This window comes from Pseudorca crassidens, chromosome 2 (genome assembly GCF_039906515.1).
Source record: "Pseudorca crassidens isolate mPseCra1 chromosome 2, mPseCra1.hap1, whole genome shotgun sequence".
Classification (NCBI taxonomy): domain Eukaryota; kingdom Metazoa; phylum Chordata; class Mammalia; order Artiodactyla; family Delphinidae; genus Pseudorca; species Pseudorca crassidens.
The window spans coordinates 16,866,422-16,885,004 of NC_090297.1; the positions used below are offsets into that span (position 1 = coordinate 16,866,422).

Sequence of the window (18,583 nt, forward strand, 5' to 3'; positions counted from 1 at the left end):
TGCCTGTCTGCAGAGAGGCTGGGACCTGCTCAAGGCCACCTGGTTAAAGGCTGGAGAGTCTTATTGTGTGACGTTGGAGCGGGGGGCAGGCAGTGACAAATCGGGGGGGCCCTGGGCCAGTCCTCACCGTTCTCTGGTCCTTAATTTCCTGTCTGTCAGAAGAGATGGATTAGATCATCTTTCAGGCTCTGTCTGTTTCAGACATTCTACAGTGGGATCCAGGAGGGTCTGACCCGCCCCTCCGGCTCCCCAGCCATGTCCTCGGCCTCTCCCCCTTTCCTCCTCTGCTCAGGGTCTGGGAAATGGCTCCGAGCTTCAAAGCTGAACAAACAAACATGTCCAGGCCCATAGGGAACAGGGTGTAAGGGAGGGCACAGCTATTTTTATCACGCTTTGAAGGACTTCACAGCTGCTTCTGTCGTGTCGACACACTCATCACAGGCTCAGGCTATCAGAGTCACAGACATCACTGTGGGAGTTCTCGGAGGGGCTGCACCCCTAAAAGAAACCCTGCCCAGCTGATGCCTGACAGCCATCACGAGGGATCCGTTTAAAGCAACTAAGCATTGCCTTCCTCCCATGCTTCTGCAACGTAGGAGCCCCCAAAGGATGGCTCTATACAATCAGTGACGCCAGCAGGAAGGAGTCTGGTGATCCTTAGAGCGCTGGGTGTTGAGGAGAGACAAGCGTTGCTCAGGAGAGTCTGCAGAGCCCGTTTGCCTTATTCAGCAAACATTCATTGAGCCCCTACAAAATGTCAGTCCCGGGGCTGGGAGGTTGTTTCCCAACAGCTAGCGAAGGTGTGCTAAGTCTTTTCTACAAATTCATGTGAGTTGAGTTCACTGATTTAGAGCCAGGCTCTGTGCTTCACACTTCACTGAGGTGATCTCAGGTATCGCTCTACCTCTAAAATATACCCTGACCACACCCACATCTCTCCATTTCCATCTCCGCCATCCCAGGCCAAGCCCCATGCCCACCCCTCATAGCCCTGCTTTGCCCAAGCGCCTGAAGTAGTTCCAGCCGGTCCCCCTCACTCTCATCCCACAATCCTTCCCACAGTACCCAGGAAAGAGATTTTTTGAAAGCAAAAGCGAGATCCCAGGTCCTTCCCTTACTTAATCACCACCCCCACCCACCATAGCTTTCTCCTTATGCTTAGAATAAAGACCAAACTCCTTCTCAGCCTGACCTGCAAAGAGACCCTATAGAGTCTGGCCTTCACCCACCTCTTTCTCTCTCTTTCTTATTCTCTCTCTCTCTCTCTAAATCTGGATTTCAGGTAACAGAATTGGATTAATCAAATATCATGAGTCTGCTCATGGACCACTCTTATTTATTAGACAGACAGTTATTTTAAATAATGTAGTTGCCACCTTCAAAACCACATCTAACATAATGACACAGACGACTCTCAAAAGCATATGCTAAGTGAAAGAGGCCCAGAAACGTAAACTATATACTATATGCTTCCATTTGTATGTAAAGATGCTAGAAAAGGCCAAACTAAAGAGATGGAAAGCAGATCACAGGTTGCCAGGGGGGCCAGGTGTGGGGGTGGGATGGAATGTGACTGGGTGGGAGGGAAATTTCTCGGGTAATGAAAATGTTCCGTATCATGACTGTGGTGGTGGTTACATGACTGTGTGTGTTTGTCAAGACTTATGAAATTTACAGTTAAAACTGGAGAATTTTGTTGTATGCAAATTTACCTTTGAAAAAGCTAAAACCAAAATGAAAACTACCAAAGCAAAGCAGGAAGCTCTAACAACATCTCATCTATCCTCCTTCCTCCACCCCAGACTTGAGTTAACGGTCATCCAGAATCCTCTGTTCATCATGCCTTTGCTTGCCTTTTTATACAGTTTTATTCACCTATTTGCATTCCTTAAAAGGTATATTTTAAAATCTCAGTTGTTTTTAATTCTATAAAAAGAGTATTAAACTGCATTTCGTCTTCCGGGGCCTTTTTTCCTTCTTAGTGTAGATTCCTAGGAATTAGCTACGTTGCGGCGTGTCATGGTGACTCATTATTTTTGCTGATTAATATTCTATTGTATAAATACACTACACATTTTCACCCATTTGCCTTCATGGACATTTCTGTTGTTTCTATGTTTCTGTTGTTGAGGATTGAGGACAGGAACACCAGGAACATTCTTGTGCATGTCTCCTGGCGCACATGTGCATGATTTTCTTGAGGGTCCTACCTAGGAGTGGAATTGCTGGATCTGGTGTGAATTCAGTTTTAGGCATCACCTCTTCTTGGACCTCATTCCCTACCACTCTTCACTTTGACTACTATGCTTCAGCCTCACTGACCCCCTCTCCTTGGACAAGCCAAGCCTATTCCAGCCTCCAGGTCTTTGCACTTGTCGTCCTTCCCAACTGGAGAGCTTTTCCTTCAGGGCTTCTCATGGCTGGCTTTTACTTGCCTTGTTCAGGACCCAACTGAACACTACCTCTTCAGCTCAAATGTCACTCTCTCTGGTCCCCCATCTAAATGAGTCACTCCCATTCCCACCCCAGTCACCTACATTTCATTCTTTTCATAGCACCTTCCACCACAATCAGAAATAGCCTTTATTGACTGACTGACTGATTGATTTTTGGCTGCGTTGGGTCTTTGTTGCTGTGCACAGGCTTTCTAGTTGCGGCGAGCGGGGGCTACACTTCATTGCGGTGTGTGGGCTTCTTATTGTTGTGGATTCTCTTATTGCGGAGCATGGGCTCTAGGCACGCGGGCTTCAGTAGTTGCAGCACGTGGGCTCAGTAGTTGTGGCACATGGGCTCAGTAGTTGTGGCTCGCAGGCTCTAGAGCACAGGCTCAGTAGTTGTGGTGCATGGGCTTAGTTGCTCCGTGGCATGTGGGATCTTCCCGGACCAGGGCTCGAACCCGTGTCCCCGGCATTGGCAGGCGGATTCTTAACCACTTCGCCACCAGGGAAGTCCCCAACTAATATTAATCCTATGTTAGAGGTGAGAAACTTGAAACTCAGAGAAGTTAAGCCATGTGCCCAAGGATGCAGAGCTTGGAAGTGGCAGAGCCAGGATTTGAACCAAGGTGTGACCAGTCCCAGAGCCCATGTTCATTCCTGGAAGCTGCTGGCTTGTTCTGATGTGAACTTTCCTTCCCCCTCCCCTGTTATCAGCTTGCCATTCAATGTCACCTGTGCAGCCACACGTTGGAGGAAACTCTGGGACCTGTTGTTGGCTGTCTCTCCCCCATCTGCAGTGGGCGGGGGGTGTGGCTTTGGACCATGGGAGACCTAGTGTTCTACCACCTGTTCTGGGAATGGGGCCCAGTCTGTACCCCTCTCACCTATCTTCTGCCCTATAGTAGAGCCTCAGGATATATGTCTCTTTCCTATCATCTCAAAAGTTCTAGCTGCTGCCTGTAAAAATGGTGAGCTTTAGAATGGGATCAAAACTAAGTTGTTATCAACTTAAAATAGACAGTTACAGATTTAAGTTTTTATATGTAAGCCTCATGGTGTCCAAAAGCAAAAACCTATAGTAAATACACAGAAGATAAAGAGAAAGGTATATGAGCATACCACTGAAGAAAGTCATCAAACCGCAAAAAAAGAGAGCTAGAGAAGAAGAAAGGAACAGAAACTACAAAAACAACGAGAAAACAAATAACAAAGTGGCAATAAGTACATATGTAGCAATAATTACTTTAAATGTAAATGCACTAAATTCTCTAATCAAAAGACATAAAGCTGGTGAATGGATAAAAAAAACCAAGACCTGTCTTTATGTTGCTTACGAGAGACACTTTATATGTAAGGACACACACAGACTGAAAGTGAATGGATGGAAAAAGATATTCCATGCAAATGGAAACCAAAAGAAAGCTGGAGTAGCTATATTTATGTCAGAAAAAATAAACTTTAAAACAAAGACTGTAATAAGAGATAAAGAAGGGTGTTACACAATGATAAAGGAGTCAATCCAACAATAGGATATAACATGTAAATACTTATACACCAAACATAGGAGTATCTAAATATATAGAGCAAATATTAACAGACCTAAAGAGAGAAATAGATAGATGTACAATAATTGTAAGGGACTTTAATACCCCACTTACATCAATGGATAGATCATCCAGACAGAAAACCAATTAGGAAACTTTGGTCTAAAATGACCAAATGACATGTTAGACCAGATTGATTTAACAGATATTTACATAACATTCCATCCAAAAGCAACAGAACACACATTCTTCTCAAGTGCACATGGAACATTTTCCAAGATATAGCATACATTAGGCCATAAACAAGTCTTAATAAATTTAAGAGAATTGAAATAATATCAAGCATCTTTTTCTGACCACAATTGTATGAAACTACAAATTAATTACATGAAGAAACTGGAAAATTCACAAATATGAGAGATTAAACAATATGCTACTGAACAACCAGTGGGTCAAGGAAGAAATCAAAAGAGAAACTAAAACATACCTTGAGACAAATAAAAATAGAAATGTAACGTATCAAAATTTATGAGATGCAGCAAAAGCAGTTCTAAGGGGGCGGTTCAAGCAATAAATGCTTACCTCAAGAAACAAGAAAAGTCTCAAATAAACAACTAACTTTACACCTCAAGGAACTACAAAAAGAAGAAAAAATGTGGCCCAAAGTTAGTAGAAGGAAGGAAATAACAAAGATTAGAGCAGAAATAAATGAAATAGAGACTAAAAAAACAATAGAAAAGATAATTGAAACTAAGAGTCATTTCTCTAAAAAGATGAATAAAATTGCAAACCTTCAGCTAGACTCATCAAGAAAAAGAGAGAGAGGACTCAAAATCAGAAATGAAAGAGGAGATATTACAACTGATACCAAAGAAATACAAAGGCTCATAAGAGACAACTATGAGCAATTATATGCCAACGAATTGGACAACCTAGAAGAAATGGATAAATTCCTAGAGATATACAAACTAACAAGACTGAATCATGATGAAACAGAAAATCTGAACAAACCAGTTACTCGCAAGGAGATTGAATCCGTAATTGAAAACTTTCCAACAAACAGAAGTCCAGGATCAGACAGCTTCACAGATGATTTCTACCAAACAGTCAAAGAAGAATTAATACCTATCCTTCTCAAACTATTCCAAAAAATAGAAGAGGGGAAACTCTTCCAAACACATTTTATGAAGCCAGCATTCCCCTGATAACAAAAGCAGAAAAGGACACCACAAAAAAACCAAAAACTATAAGCCAATATCCCTGTTGAATATAGATGCAAAAATCCTAAACAAAATATTAACAAATTGAATTCAACAGTACATTAAAAGGATTGATCGTATACCATGATCAAGTGGGATTTATTCCAGAGATGCAAGGATGGTTCAACATCCACAAATCAGTCATATGATACACCACATTAACAAAACGAAGGATAAAAATCATATGATCATCTCAATAGACACAGAAAAAGTGTTTGACAAAATTCAACATCCATTTATTATTTTTAAAAAAAGCTCTCAACAAAACGAGTATAGAGCAGACAAACCTCAACATAGTAAAGGCCATATGTGACAAGCCCACAGCTAACATTATACTCAACAGTGAAAAGCCAAAAGCTTTTCTTCTAAGATCAGGAACAAGACAAGGTTGTCCACTCTCACCACTTTTATTTGACTTAGAACTGGAAGTTCTAGCCAGAGCAGTTAGTCAAGAAAAAGAAATAAAATGCATCCAAAGTGGAAAGGAAGAAGTAAAATGTCACTATTTGCAGATGACATGATATCATATATAGAAAATCCTAAAGTCTCCATCAAAAGACTGTTAGAACTAATAACTGAATTCAGTAAAGTTGTAGGATACAAAATCAATAAACAAAAATCTGTTTCATTTCTTTACACTAATAACACACTATCAGAAAGAGAAACTAAGAAAACAGTTCCATTTACAATTTCATCAAAAAGAATAAAATACCTAGGAATAAATTTAACCAAAGAGGTTAAAGACCTGTGTATTGAAAACTACAAGACATTAATGAAAGAAACTGAAGAAGACATGGGGAACTTCCCTGGTGATCCAGTGGTTAAGACTCTGCACTTCCAAGAGGGAGGGGATATGGGGATATATGTATATCTATAGCTGATTCACTTTATTATACAGCAGAAACTAACACAACATTGTAAAGCAATTATACTTCAATAAAGATGTTAAAAAAAAAAAAAGACTCTGTGCTTCCAATGCAGGGGGTGCAGGATCGACCCCTGGTTAAGAAACTAAGATCCCACATGCCACATGGTGTGGCCAGAAAAAAAAGATAGAAATTGAGGAAGACACAAATAAATGCAAAAAGAGTCATGCTCATGGATTGGAAGAATTAATAGTGTTAAAATGTCCATACTACCCAAAGAAATCTACAGATTCAGTGCAATCCTTATCAAAATTCCAATGGTATTTTTCACAGAGATAGAACAAACAATCCTAAAATTAGTATGAAAACACAAAAGACCACAAACAGCCAAATCAATTTTGAGAAAGAAGAATAAAGCTGGAGGCATTATGCTGCCTGATTTCAAACTGTATTACAAAGCTGTAGTGATTAAAATGGTATGGTATTGGCATAAACATAGAAACGTAGATCAATGGAACAGAATAGAGAGTCCAGAAATAAACCTATGCATACATGGTCAATTAATTTACAACAAAGGGGCCAAAAATATATACAATGGGGAAAAAGAGAGTCTCTTCAATTAATGGTGCTGGGAAAATTGGAGAGCCACATGCAAAAGAATGAAACAGGACCACTCTTTTATACCATACACAAAAATTAACTCAAAATGGATTAAAGACTTGAACATAAGACCTGAAACCATAAAATGCCTAGAAGAAAACATAAGCAGTTAGTTCCTTGACATAGGTCTTGCTGATGATTTTTTGAATCTGACACCAAAAGTAAAAGCAACAAGAGCAAAAATAAAGTGGGACTATATCAAACTAAAAAGCTCCTGCATAGCAAAGGAAACCATCAACAAAATGAAAAGGTACCCTACTGAATGGGAGAAAATAATTACAAATCATATGTCCGATAAGGGGCTGATATCCAAAATACAAAGAGCTCATACAACTCAATAGCAAAAAACCAAACAATCCAATTTAAAAATGGGCAGAAGCTCTGAACAGACATTCTTCCAAAGAAGACATACAGATGGTCATCAGGTACATGAAAAGAGGCTCAACGTCATTAATCAGCAGGGAACTGCAAATCAAAACCACAATGAGGTATCACCTCACATCTTTTAGAATGGCTATTATCAAAAAATTAAGAAGTAACAAGTGTTGGCAAGAATACAGAGAAAAGGAAACCCCTGTGCACTGTTGGTGGGAATGCAAATTGGTGCAACCACTATTGAAAACAGTACGGAAGTTCCTCGAAAAATTAAAAATAGGGTTATCCTATGATCCAGCAATTCCACTTTGGGATATTTATCCGAAGAAAACTAAAACACTAATTTGAAAAGATATATGCACCCCCATGTTCATTGCAGCATTTTTTTTTTCAGCCGTACCACGCAGCTTGCGGGATCTCAGTTCCCTGACCAGGGATTGAACCCAGGCCATAGCAGTGAAAACCCGTAATCCTAACCACTAGGCTACCAGGGAACTCCCCATTGCAGCATTATATACAATAGCTAAGATACGGAAATAACCCAGGTGTCCACTGAAGGGTGAATGGATTGTGTGTGTGTGTGAGTGTGTGTGTGTGTGTGTGAGTGTGTGTGTGTGTGTGTGTGTGTGTGTGAGAGAGAGAGAGATTCAGCCATTAAAAAAAAAGAATGAAACCTTGCCATTGCCATTTGTGACAACATGAATGGACCTCTAGGGCATTACGCTAAGTGAAATAAGTCAAACAGAGAGAAAGACATATACTGTATGATCTCTCTGATATGTGGAATCTAAAAAAGAACCAAAACAAAAAAACAAGCTTGTAGATACAGAGAACAATTTAGTAGTTGCAAGAGGCAGACGGGGGGAGAAATGGGTGAACAGTTTCTTGGTTTTGTTTAAATAAATTGAATAATTTTTTTAAAAATAGAGGATGCCAAAAAGACTTAAACAGGCATTTCATGGAAGACGAAATATGGATGACCAACAAACATTTAAAAAGATACTCAATCTCACTTGTGATCAATTAAATGCAAATTAAAATCACAATGAAACACCCTTCCATGCCTCACAATTGGGCAAACGTTGGAAAACAGAAATAAAAAGGTTGGCTCAGATGTGGAATAATAGGAACCTTCATTTCATGTTAATGGGAATATTCAATACTGTCATTACCCAGTTTAGCTGTACAAGCACATACCCTATAGTGCATTAATTCTTGTCCAAGGCTAGAACAGATACTTGTGAACCATTTCCATAACAGCAAAGAGTTAGAAACACTCAAATATCCATTAACAATAGAGTGGATAGATTTTGACGTATCTAAAGTATGGACTAGTAAGAGTAAAAATAAATCAACTGCAAATGGACGAGTCTCAGAAACCAATATTGAACACAAAATAAAAACTAGATCACAAAAGGATAATCACTGTGTGATTCTTCTTATATAAAGGGCCAGTAGAGGAAAACCCAATGTATTGTTTGGGAATACATATGCATGTGGAAATCGCTAATGAAAGCAAAGGAATGTCATAGGGATGGTATCCACAGAGGAATTTTATAATGCTCTATTTGGTTTTTTTTGGCCGCCCCGCCTGGCTTGTGGGGATCTTAGTTCCCGGACCAGGAATCGAACCCGTGCCCTCAGCAGTGAACGTGTGGAGTCCTAACCATTGGACCACCAGGGAATTCCCAAGCTGGGACCATTCTTTTTTTTTTTTTTGCAGTACGTGGGCCTCTCACTGTTGTGGCCTCTCCTGTTGCGGAGCAGGACGCGCAGGCTCAGCGGCCATGGCTCATGGGCCCAGCCGCTCCGCAGCATGTGGGAGACCGGGGCATGAACCCGTGTCCCCTGCATTGGCAGGCGGACTCAACCACTGCGCCACCAGGGAAGCCCCAGGGACCATTCTTGTTCATGGCTGCATGCCCAAAAACATCCTGATAAAGTCCTCAACAAAAAATGTTTTTAATTGAGGTGGATACTAATATTAACCCTATGTTAGAGGACAGAAACCTGAAGATCAGAGAGGTTAAGCAATGTGCCCAAGGATGCAAAGCTTGGAGATGTCAGAGCCAGGATTTGAACCCAGGTGTGACCAGTCCCGGAGCCTATGTTTGTTCCTGGAAGAGGCTGTCTTGTTCTGATGTGAACTTTCCTGCCCTTTCCCCTGTTATCAGCTTGCCATTCAGTGCCACCTGTGCAGTCACACATTGCAGGGAACCCTGGATCCTGTTGTTGGCTGACTCTCCCCCATCTGCAGGGGGTGGGGGCTGTAGCCTTGGACCATGGGAGACCTGGTGTTCTACCACCTGTTCGGGGAATGGGGCCCAGTGTGACCCCCCTCACCCGCCTTCTGCCCTATATTAGAGCCTCAGGCTATGGATCTCTCTCCTACCATCTCAAAACCCACGATGCTCCGGCTGCTGAGCTTTCTCCTATTTGTGGCCCTTGGTAAGACCCCAGCCTGTGCTGCCCCGTGCCAGGAGCCCTTGAAATCTACCAACCCACCCTGAGTCTCGCAAACCCAATACGTGGTTCCATAGGAGAGGTCCCAGCTTGTATCTGGGGCATGATTGTGGAGGTTGTCAGCTTGATGCTGGAGCAGGAGAATAGAGGGGAAGCTGTGGGTGATAGACCAGCTCAGGAGGAAGACTGGGGGACCCAAAGGTCTGCGGTGGGAGTCCTCGACGTGGGTGGTAAACAAAGTCCAGGGGGAAAGACTTTGGGGTCTGTGGTTAGACTGCTTGGGTTGGAATTTCTGTTCCTCTGCTTAACCCTCCAACTCTCCTCTCACACTCCCCCTACTGCACTCCATATCCTGTGGTCTAGCCTTTTCCTGGACTCTCTGCCCTATTACATTACAGCTCAGGGCTACCTCCTCCAAGCAGCGTCTCTTGACTGACAATAATGAATGGTAACAGACAATGTTTACTGAGTGCTTACTATATGCCAGGCAGAACGCTAAGGATATTTTCGTATATTATCTCATGTAACCCTCACAACAGTCCCCTTAAGGTCAGTACTACTATTATCACCATTTTACAGGTAGAGAAACTGACCCTCAGAGAAGTAAAGTAGCCCATCCTAGAACCAGGGGCAGAGCTGCACTTTGAATCCAGGCAGTCTTACTCCAAAGCCACCACTCTTCACGACAATAGCTATCACTTCTCAAGGGCTCATTGGGTACCAGGCACGGTTCTAAGTGCATCAACTCCTTCATTCCTGCCATGAAAGGAAGCCACATGTTCATCTCTCTCCCTAGACTCCTGGGAGTCCAGAAATCCCTGCTCTAGTCCAAATGCTCATTGTTCATATGTGGTTACTGAGGTTCAGATAGGGAAAGGAGTTGTATGGGATCTCACAGCCTGTTTGTGCCATAGCTAGGACTGGGACCCAGACCTCTTCTTTGCTTTGGGGGACCCTCTAGCTGATTGACGCTTCTACTCTATCCTCTAGCCTCGGGCTTTGGCCAGACTTCCTACAGCCTCTCCTCCCGCGTTGTCAATGGTGAGGATGCGGTCCCCTACAGCTGGCCCTGGCAGGTAAGAGCAATACCAACTGCACTATTTCCCACCATGGGCTCTGCACCCCACGCTCTGATTGCAGGATATTCATTCTGGACCCCATTGTGCTGTTTCCAGTTTTCACCTCAGTCTCCAAAGGCCAGGAAACCCTTGGACAATCTACTTCACGTGCAAGTTTTGCCCATTTAATCTGTAACCCTCACTGGGCTGTTTGCAAGTTAAAAGTAGACTCTGGGGGGAGGGCAGTGTTTGACCCAAGGGTTGGTGCATTAATGGTGGAAGTTCAGCGTGATGTTTAAGGAGTGAGATTGGGGGGACTCATTTCTAGACCCCTCAAACTATACAACAGGGCTATAAGGTCTGGAGCAATAAAGGGATGAAGGGCTTTATAGAGGTCAGTGAAGGGAGCACAGAGGACTAGACTCATTGCACTAACACAGTAGCCACTAGCCACATGTGGCTATTTAAATTTATTTATTTAATTTTTATTGGAGAGTAGCCGATTTATTTGTGTTAGTTTCAGGTATACAGCAGAGTGAATCAGTTATACATATACATATGCCACTCTTTTTTTAGATTCTTTTCCCACATAGGCCTAAATTTAAATTAAATTTAGTAATATTAAAAATTCAGTTGCTCAATGCTAACCACATTTTAAATTCTCAATAACCACATGTGGCTAGTGGCTACCATACTGGACCATACTGAACATTTCCATCATCACAGAAAGTTCTACGGATGGCACTGGTCTACAACAGGGGTCAGCTAACTTGTTCTGTAAAAGACGAGAGAGTAAATATTTTAGACTTTGTCAGCCATGTGGTTTCTGTTGCAATGACTTAATTCTGCCACTGTAGCATGAAAGCAGCCGTGGATGGTACAGTTGTGTGGGCGAGGCACTGCACATTTCCAGAGGCGCCATTCTGTGTGAATGACTCTCTCTAGAGTTGTGCAGTGCACAACCTATACAGCCACGGGTAGCGGCCCTCGTTGTGGGGCCCAGACCACTCAGGCTCCTCCTTCCCTTGCCACCAGGTCTCCCTGCAGTATAAAAAGAACGGGACCTTCTACCACACTTGTGGAGGCACCCTGATCGCCCCTGACTGGGTCATGACAGCGGGCCACTGCATCTCGTGAGTTCTCTCACTTGCCCCCTCCCTGCGTGAGACCCAGGCAGGCTGGGGCAGTGGGGGACTGTGGGAAGGGAGGGGGGAGGCCAGTCAGGCCTGTACTGATGTCACCTCTGCCAGCAGGAGCTCCCTGACCTACCAGGTGGTGTTGGGCGAGTATGACCGCTCTGAGAAAGAGGGCCCCGAACAGGAGATCCCCGTCAATGCTGGGGACCTCTTCGTGCACCCACTCTGGAACCCCAAATGCGTGTCCTGTGGGTGAGTGAACTCTCAGACCTGGGACCCAGGGGCTCCTCTGCTGGTCTATCTATGACCCAACGCTGATTCTGAGAAGATTCCCAGGGACAGTGGAGCTGGGCCAGCAGCCTGAGCCCAGGTCCCACATGCTGAGGGTCGGAGCCAACAGAGCTTTTAAGGATCACCCACACCAAACGTCTCTCCCTACAGAGGGGAGAGCAGGGCCCAGGGAGGGGCAGGAACTCCCCCAAGGCCACTCGGCTGGTTGGCTTCAGAACCCAGGACTCCTCAGGCACCCTTGTCCCAAATCCAAGGGTTCCTCCACTCAATGGGCATTCATCCAGAGCGTCCTGCGTTCCCAGCATTGTGGGCTAAAGGATGAGCACTGGACTGAGAGTCAGGCTCCAGCACCAAGTCACTGTGCGGCTTGGGCAAGTCATTGCCCTTCTTTGGGCCTCAGTTTGACCACTTGTCAAGGGTGGCCTTCTGGGCTTCCTGGGTGGTTATGAGGGTCAAGGAGAAAATCACTGGGTGAGAACACATAGCAGGGCTTCTTAACCCTCTCAAGCATATGCAAAATTGTATGTCTGGGTAGCTCAGCATTTTTCTGGTGAGAGGATCAAAGAAGGGTGCAAAACCCCTGAAAGTGCAACGCAGAAGTGAGGGACCATGATGGTCAAGACCTTGACCCATCTTCAGGGGCTCCTGGGGTGAGTGGAGAGAAAATCAGACCCAGATGCAATTACTTGAGGGACAAACAGGCAGATGAAGAGAGCAGTGGTTCTCAGAGTGTGGTCCCCAGGCCAGCAGCAGCAGCATCACCTGGGAACTCATTAGAAATGTGAACCCTTGGGGCCTCCCAGACCCACCGCATCAGAAACTCTGGAATGGGCTCCAGCAACTTGTGTTTTAACAAGCCCTCCAGTGATTCCGACACAGCTGATGCGTGAGAACCACTGGTGTAAAAGCTGAGGACGATTACCAAGGCCAAGGGTCCGCGTTGGCTGAAGAGGCCAGGAGGGCTTCCTAAAGTTGCTCAGCAGTAGGAATGCATGGGATCTGGAGGGAGAAGGGGCGCTGGGCGCATCCCGGAGGTGAAATATCCTAAGCAAAGCTGAGGGGCGGGGCTTGGTCTGGCTGGAGGACCAGGCTGCCCATGACTCTTCCCTCCTCCCCAGCAACGACATCTCCCTCATCAAGCTCTCGCGCAGCGCCCAGCTGGGAGACAAGGTCCAGCTCGCCAGCCTCCCTCCCGCCGGCGACATCCTGCCCAATGAGACACCCTGCTACATCAGCGGCTGGGGCCGTCTCTACAGTACGTGCTGACCCCTCCAGCCAGCCATAGGGACAGTGGGGAGGATGACAGAGCCCGGGGCGGGGCGCTGAGGGCGACATCAGGAGCATCCTTGCACTTTTCCTCCATTCCTCCTCCAGAGGCAGCCTTCTCCCCTCCCCCTCCCAAACGTGAATGTGTTCAATGGAAGATTTTTTTGTCTTCTGCGTGCCAGGTGCTGGAGATGTTCTGATGGAGAAAGCAGGCAGGACCACATAACCTGGTGGGAGGAGACTTCCCATCAGACTGGAAGAGTGGCTTTTCCTCAACCCCCCCGTCCCACTCTGGGGCTCCCAGTCCTAACTCCCAGACCCCAGCCCTAGCCCTGCATCCCTACAGCCCCTGCTCAATGCTCTCTATCTCCACAGCCAGTGGGCCGCTCCCGGACAAGCTGCAGCAGGCCCTGCTGCCCGTGGTAGACTACGAGCACTGCTCCAAGTTGGACTGGTGGGGCAGTGCCTTGAAGAAGACCATGGTGTGCGCCGGTGGGGACACCCGCTCTGGGTGCAATGTGAGTCAGCAGCTCTCGTCTGCCCGAGGTGGTGCGGGGCTACAGCCACTCCGCTGGGTGTGCAGGGCCCAGGGTACTTCTGCTATCTGCCTGGGAGGAGAGGGAGGAATCTTGACTGCTGGGCTCATTCAAGCCTCCAGGCCAGGCAGGACTTGGAGGAAGTCACTGCGGCCCAGGCACACAGCTCTGGTCTCTGGACTCTAGTCCCAGCTCACACACCGACTTGATCTGGGACGAGTTACTGTCCCTTCCTCGACCTCAGGATTCCCATCAGTACAGCAAGGGATATGGACACCATGATCTCTAAAGTCACCTTCAAATCTGGGGTCCTGAAGTTATAATTAAGCAATACTCTCACTGTACTACAAGTGAATATGAATAACAATAACTAACTGTGGTACTAATAATCAGAACTACCATTTATTGATTGCTTCCTCTCTACCAGGCACTGCGCTAAGACCATATACTTATCACCTCATTTAATTGTCACAAAATCTTGTAAGATATATATCATTCCTCATCACAAAGGAGCAAACTGAGGCTCAGAGAGGTCAAGTCATAGAAGGGTTTCTCAAAATCCCCAAAGTCTGAACCAATTCCTTAAAGCTCAGACACAGCTCAGTCCCCCACTGCTCTCCAACCATTCCAGGGTGACTCTGGAGGACCCCTCAACTGCCCGGCAGCAGATGGCTCCTTTCAGGTCCATGGCGTGACCAGCTTCGTTTCTGCCTTTGGCTGCAACACCCGCAAGAAGCCCACAGTGTTCACGCGAGTCTCCGCCTTCAATGACTGGATTGAGGAGGTAAGCAGGACAGAGCAAGCAGCGAGGGCTCTGGGTGCTGGCTCTTCTCAGAGGTGCTGGGGGGATGGGTGAGAACAGCAGATCCTGATCCTAGGAGGTCAGCAGTGGGAGTGGGGCACATGCCAGAAGGGTTTGAGGATGTTTTCTGCTGCAGTGTGGCCCTAAGAATCTCAAGGGCTTCTGGGTGGAGCTTTGAGCTACTGCTGAACTTCCTTTTTTCAACAAGTGTATATGAAGTGCCTCCTTTGGTCCAGGTCTTTTCTTGTCATGGAGGATAGAGTGATGTGTGGCTTGTGGGGAACAGACGATTAAATGAGCAAAATGATGAAATGTGGTGGAAGCTGTGATAGGTGAAGCTCAGGCCCCAGTGAGAAAGCAAACCTCATCTGGCAATGAGCGGTCAGGGAGGATTAATACCGTTCGTGACAATAGGCTTAGCCACCATTTATGGACTCTTAAACATATGCCAGGCACTGTGATGACACCTTAGTTAATAGTTTAATTTAAAACCCCCACGAGGTAAGTACTATGATTACCCCCATTGTACAGATGAGAAAACTGAGGCTCAGAGAGCTCAAGTCACTCTCCCAGGGTCATACAGCCAATGAGTAACATGGTTGGGAGTTGAACTCAGTTCCATATGGCGTCAGAAGCTGTGTTCCTGACTAGACTATTCTGGTTTTTCCCCTCTCTTTTTTCAGACCATTGCAAGCCACTAGAACCAAGGCCGGGGTGGCAGTGCCCATTCACTCTCTTTGTGAAAAATAAAGATCTCTCAGAAAATTCCAAATTGAGTCTTTCTTCCTTCTTTGATTCACCTCTTCCCCTCTGGCCTGTTCCTAAAATCTTAGATGTGATATGTAGAGATGAGAAGAGAACCAACCCTCTCATATGAGAATGAGAAAAAAATGAGGCCCAGAGAGAAGGGAGTTGGTGTCAAGTGACCGACCATCACAGTTTTCCTGGGACACAGGACTTTCCGCGGTTAAAACTGGGTGAAGGGGCTTCCCTGGTGGCGCAGCAGTTGAGAGTCCGCCTGCCGATGCAGGGGACATGGGTTCGTGCCCCAGACCAGGAAGATCCCACATGCCGTGGAGCGGCTGGGCCCGTGAGACATGGGCCGCTGAGCCTGCGCGTCCACAACGGGAGAGGCCACAACGGTGAGAGGCCCGCGTACCGCAAAACAAACAAACAAACAAACAAACAAAAAAACTGGGTGAGGGACTTCCCTGGTGGTCCAGTGGTTAAGACTCCGTGATTCCACCACAGGGGGCACAGGTCAGGGAACTAAGATATGTCCCGTGGTGTGGCAGAAAAAAAAAAACAACAAAAAATCAACATCAAAAACAAAACCAAAAAAAACCCAAACCGGTGAGTCTTGGGAAGTTGTACAGCCACGTGCACAATCACTGGCTTTTCAATGCAGGCATAAAAGCATGGTAGAGTCTGCAGAAATACTGTCCTTACCAGCCCCTTGGGAGGCTCATGTTGGAATTGACAGGGCTGTGCATTTTCTGCTTCCATTGATGGGCTGGGGAAGGAGGACTGCAGTCATTCACTCATTCAACAAGCATTCATTCCTTCCTCTTGAGGAGGGCTCACAGGGGGAAGACGACGTGGATCCTGCCCTGAAATGGCTCATTATTTAGACGGAAATGAGCATATCAGAGTCATTCATTAAACATTTACTAGGCACCTTCTTTGTTGAAAGTTCTGGGCTGAGAGAACAGAGGTAAGCAGGACAGGGTCAGGGAGAGCCCTTGCTGCAGGGCGGAGACGCACACACAGATGCACACACAATGCGGATACCGAGGTCGGACCCCAGTGGGCTGTTGCTGAGGTCCAAAAGACTGCTGCCGTGCCTCCAACTCAACATAAAAACAACCGAGTTCTTTTACTCACGTTTCTCCTGAATACCATGAAAGGAAGCATGGTCCCCACAAGGACACACGTATACAATTTTTAATATTAACGTTGTTCCATTGCTCCCTTCCTTAAAAAATTATGCTTCCAGTGTTGAAAAGTTTAAAAGATACAACATGGAGAATAATAAACAAAACACCCAAATAGCCTCCCTCCACAATGAACAAATTTCACATTTTTGCTTCATATTTTCTAAAATAACTACAGTTCAGGTGGAGGCCCCTTTGTACTCTTCCCAGGGGTCTTCACCACCATGGGTGTGAGGTTATCCACCAAATATTACTGCTTTTCCTTTGGGGCACATAGTAGGATAGCTGTTACCTTCCCTCTTGAAGTTGAGTTTGGCCATGTGGCTTGCTCTGGCCAAGGTTAAGATTTGAGAGACAGGACGATTTCCCTTTGCCTCAGTAACTGGTGGCGCCAGATCAGCCTCGTCCCAGAGCGAGGAGATGTGGAACACAGCCTCTCTGCTGCCCCCTGATGGACATGCAGCACAAGCAAGAAATACAGTCTTGTTACAAGCTGCTGAGATTTTGGGTGTTTGTTACACTGGCATGGACCTAACCTATCCTGACTGATAAAAGGAGTTTGGTGTTTATCCTTTCACTCCATGCTATTATATTTTTATCACAAATATAAATATCCATAAACAATATATGGCATTGCTTTGGTTTTTTAAAATACATGCATGGCTTCTTGCCATATGGATTATTCTGCAACTTGCTTCCTTCACCCAATATTTTCACCCAGTGTTTTTGACGTCTATTTATGCTGATTCATCTATGCTGATTTATCTATCTCCAGTTCATTGCTGCTAGTTTTGTAGAGTATTCAATTGCCCAAGAACACTAGTTATTTATCCTTTCCCCCTCCTGATGGACATTTAGAGCAGGGCCAATTTTTTCTGATTACAAATAGTGCTTCAGTGAACATCCTTGGACATATTTCCAGGTGCACATGTGAGAGTGGCTCTAGGGCATATTCCTAGAAGTGGAATGGCTGACTGGGAGAGTGTGCTCATTTTCAACTTTACCAATTGCCAAATTGCTCTCCAAAGTGATTGTATCAACAGTACCTCTTAAAATTCCCTTTTTTTCTTTCCCCATCCACTGGTTCCACACACTACAACTGCCACACATTTTTCTCCTAAAACCACCCCTGGAATCTCAACTCTTTCCTCCAAAACCCTCTCCTCCAGTCCTTAGCCCTGGTTCCACACACTACAACTGCCACACATTTTTCTCCTAAAACCACCCCTGGAATCTCAACTCTTTCCTCCAAAACCCTCTCCTCCAGTCCTTAGCCCCACTCCAGCTCCTACAAAAGCCCAAGAACCGGTCTGACAAGGCCAGAGTGAGGGCAAGGAAGGAACTGAGTCCAGCAGAGCAGAGACCTCTGCATCACAGGAGAGTGGAGGAGGATGGGAGAAATTCTGGAGCCAGGACATGTTAATCATTTGTATGGAGACAATGCTGAATGACATATGCAACTGTCAGGCGCTCCCAGGGCACTGCAGTATCTACTTCTTCCCAGTGGGTCAGGGAAGAGCCCTTAGACAATTTTCCAAAACAATTTTAGGACAAAGGGCAGCCAAACATGTAAAATTCCACACTGTGGCTGGGCGACGGACCCTCAAGTGTCCTCCACCCAGCTTCAGGGGAAGGCTGAGAGCTTCTATGACACCCTCCTCATGTATGGCCAACAGGGAGTTAGGACATCTTGCCTAAGAGTGCTAACAATTCAATGAATAATTCAAATTTCTTTTTTAAAATTTCCAAGTATCAACAATTCAAATCCTTTAAAAACTATATAGACAATAATTTAATTTTTTGAGTAATGATTAGAGTATCAACACCAACAATTTTTTGTTTTTGTTTTCTAAATCATGAAGAACAATCCACTTTTTGAAGATGCACAACGTCAGTACTTCAATTCTCTTCTAAAAGTGACAAAGGGGGCTTCCCTGGTGGCGCAGTTGTTAAGA

The 18,583-nt window shown here is 45.3% G+C and overlaps 1 protein-coding gene across 1 annotated transcript; it reads left to right on the forward strand.

Annotated features, from left to right (window-relative positions):
• The first annotated feature begins 9,550 nt into the window (after positions 1-9,550).
• Positions 9,551-15,458, forward strand: LOC137217022 (chymotrypsin-like elastase family member 3B). Its single transcript, XM_067723222.1, has 8 exons — positions 9,551-9,590; positions 10,596-10,681; positions 11,699-11,796; positions 11,917-12,051; positions 13,209-13,345; positions 13,732-13,874; positions 14,524-14,676; positions 15,378-15,458. Exons 1-8 carry the CDS (start codon positions 9,551-9,553, stop codon positions 15,393-15,395), a joined length of 810 nt encoding a protein of 269 aa, XP_067579323.1. The 3' UTR covers positions 15,396-15,458.
• The last annotated feature ends 3,125 nt before the right edge of the window (positions 15,459-18,583 follow it).

Bases quoted from the DNA above. Each gene is read 5' to 3' on its own strand.
- LOC137217022 (XM_067723222.1), top strand. From the start codon at position 9,551: ATGCTCCGGCTGCTGAGCTTTCTCCTATTTGTGGCCCTTG. The intron at 12,052-13,208 runs GTGAGTGAACTC...CCTCCTCCCCAG, and splicing joins CCCAAATGCGTGTCCTGTGG to CAACGACATCTCCCTCATCA. The intron at 13,875-14,523 runs GTGAGTCAGCAG...CAACCATTCCAG, and splicing joins ACACCCGCTCTGGGTGCAAT to GGTGACTCTGGAGGACCCCT.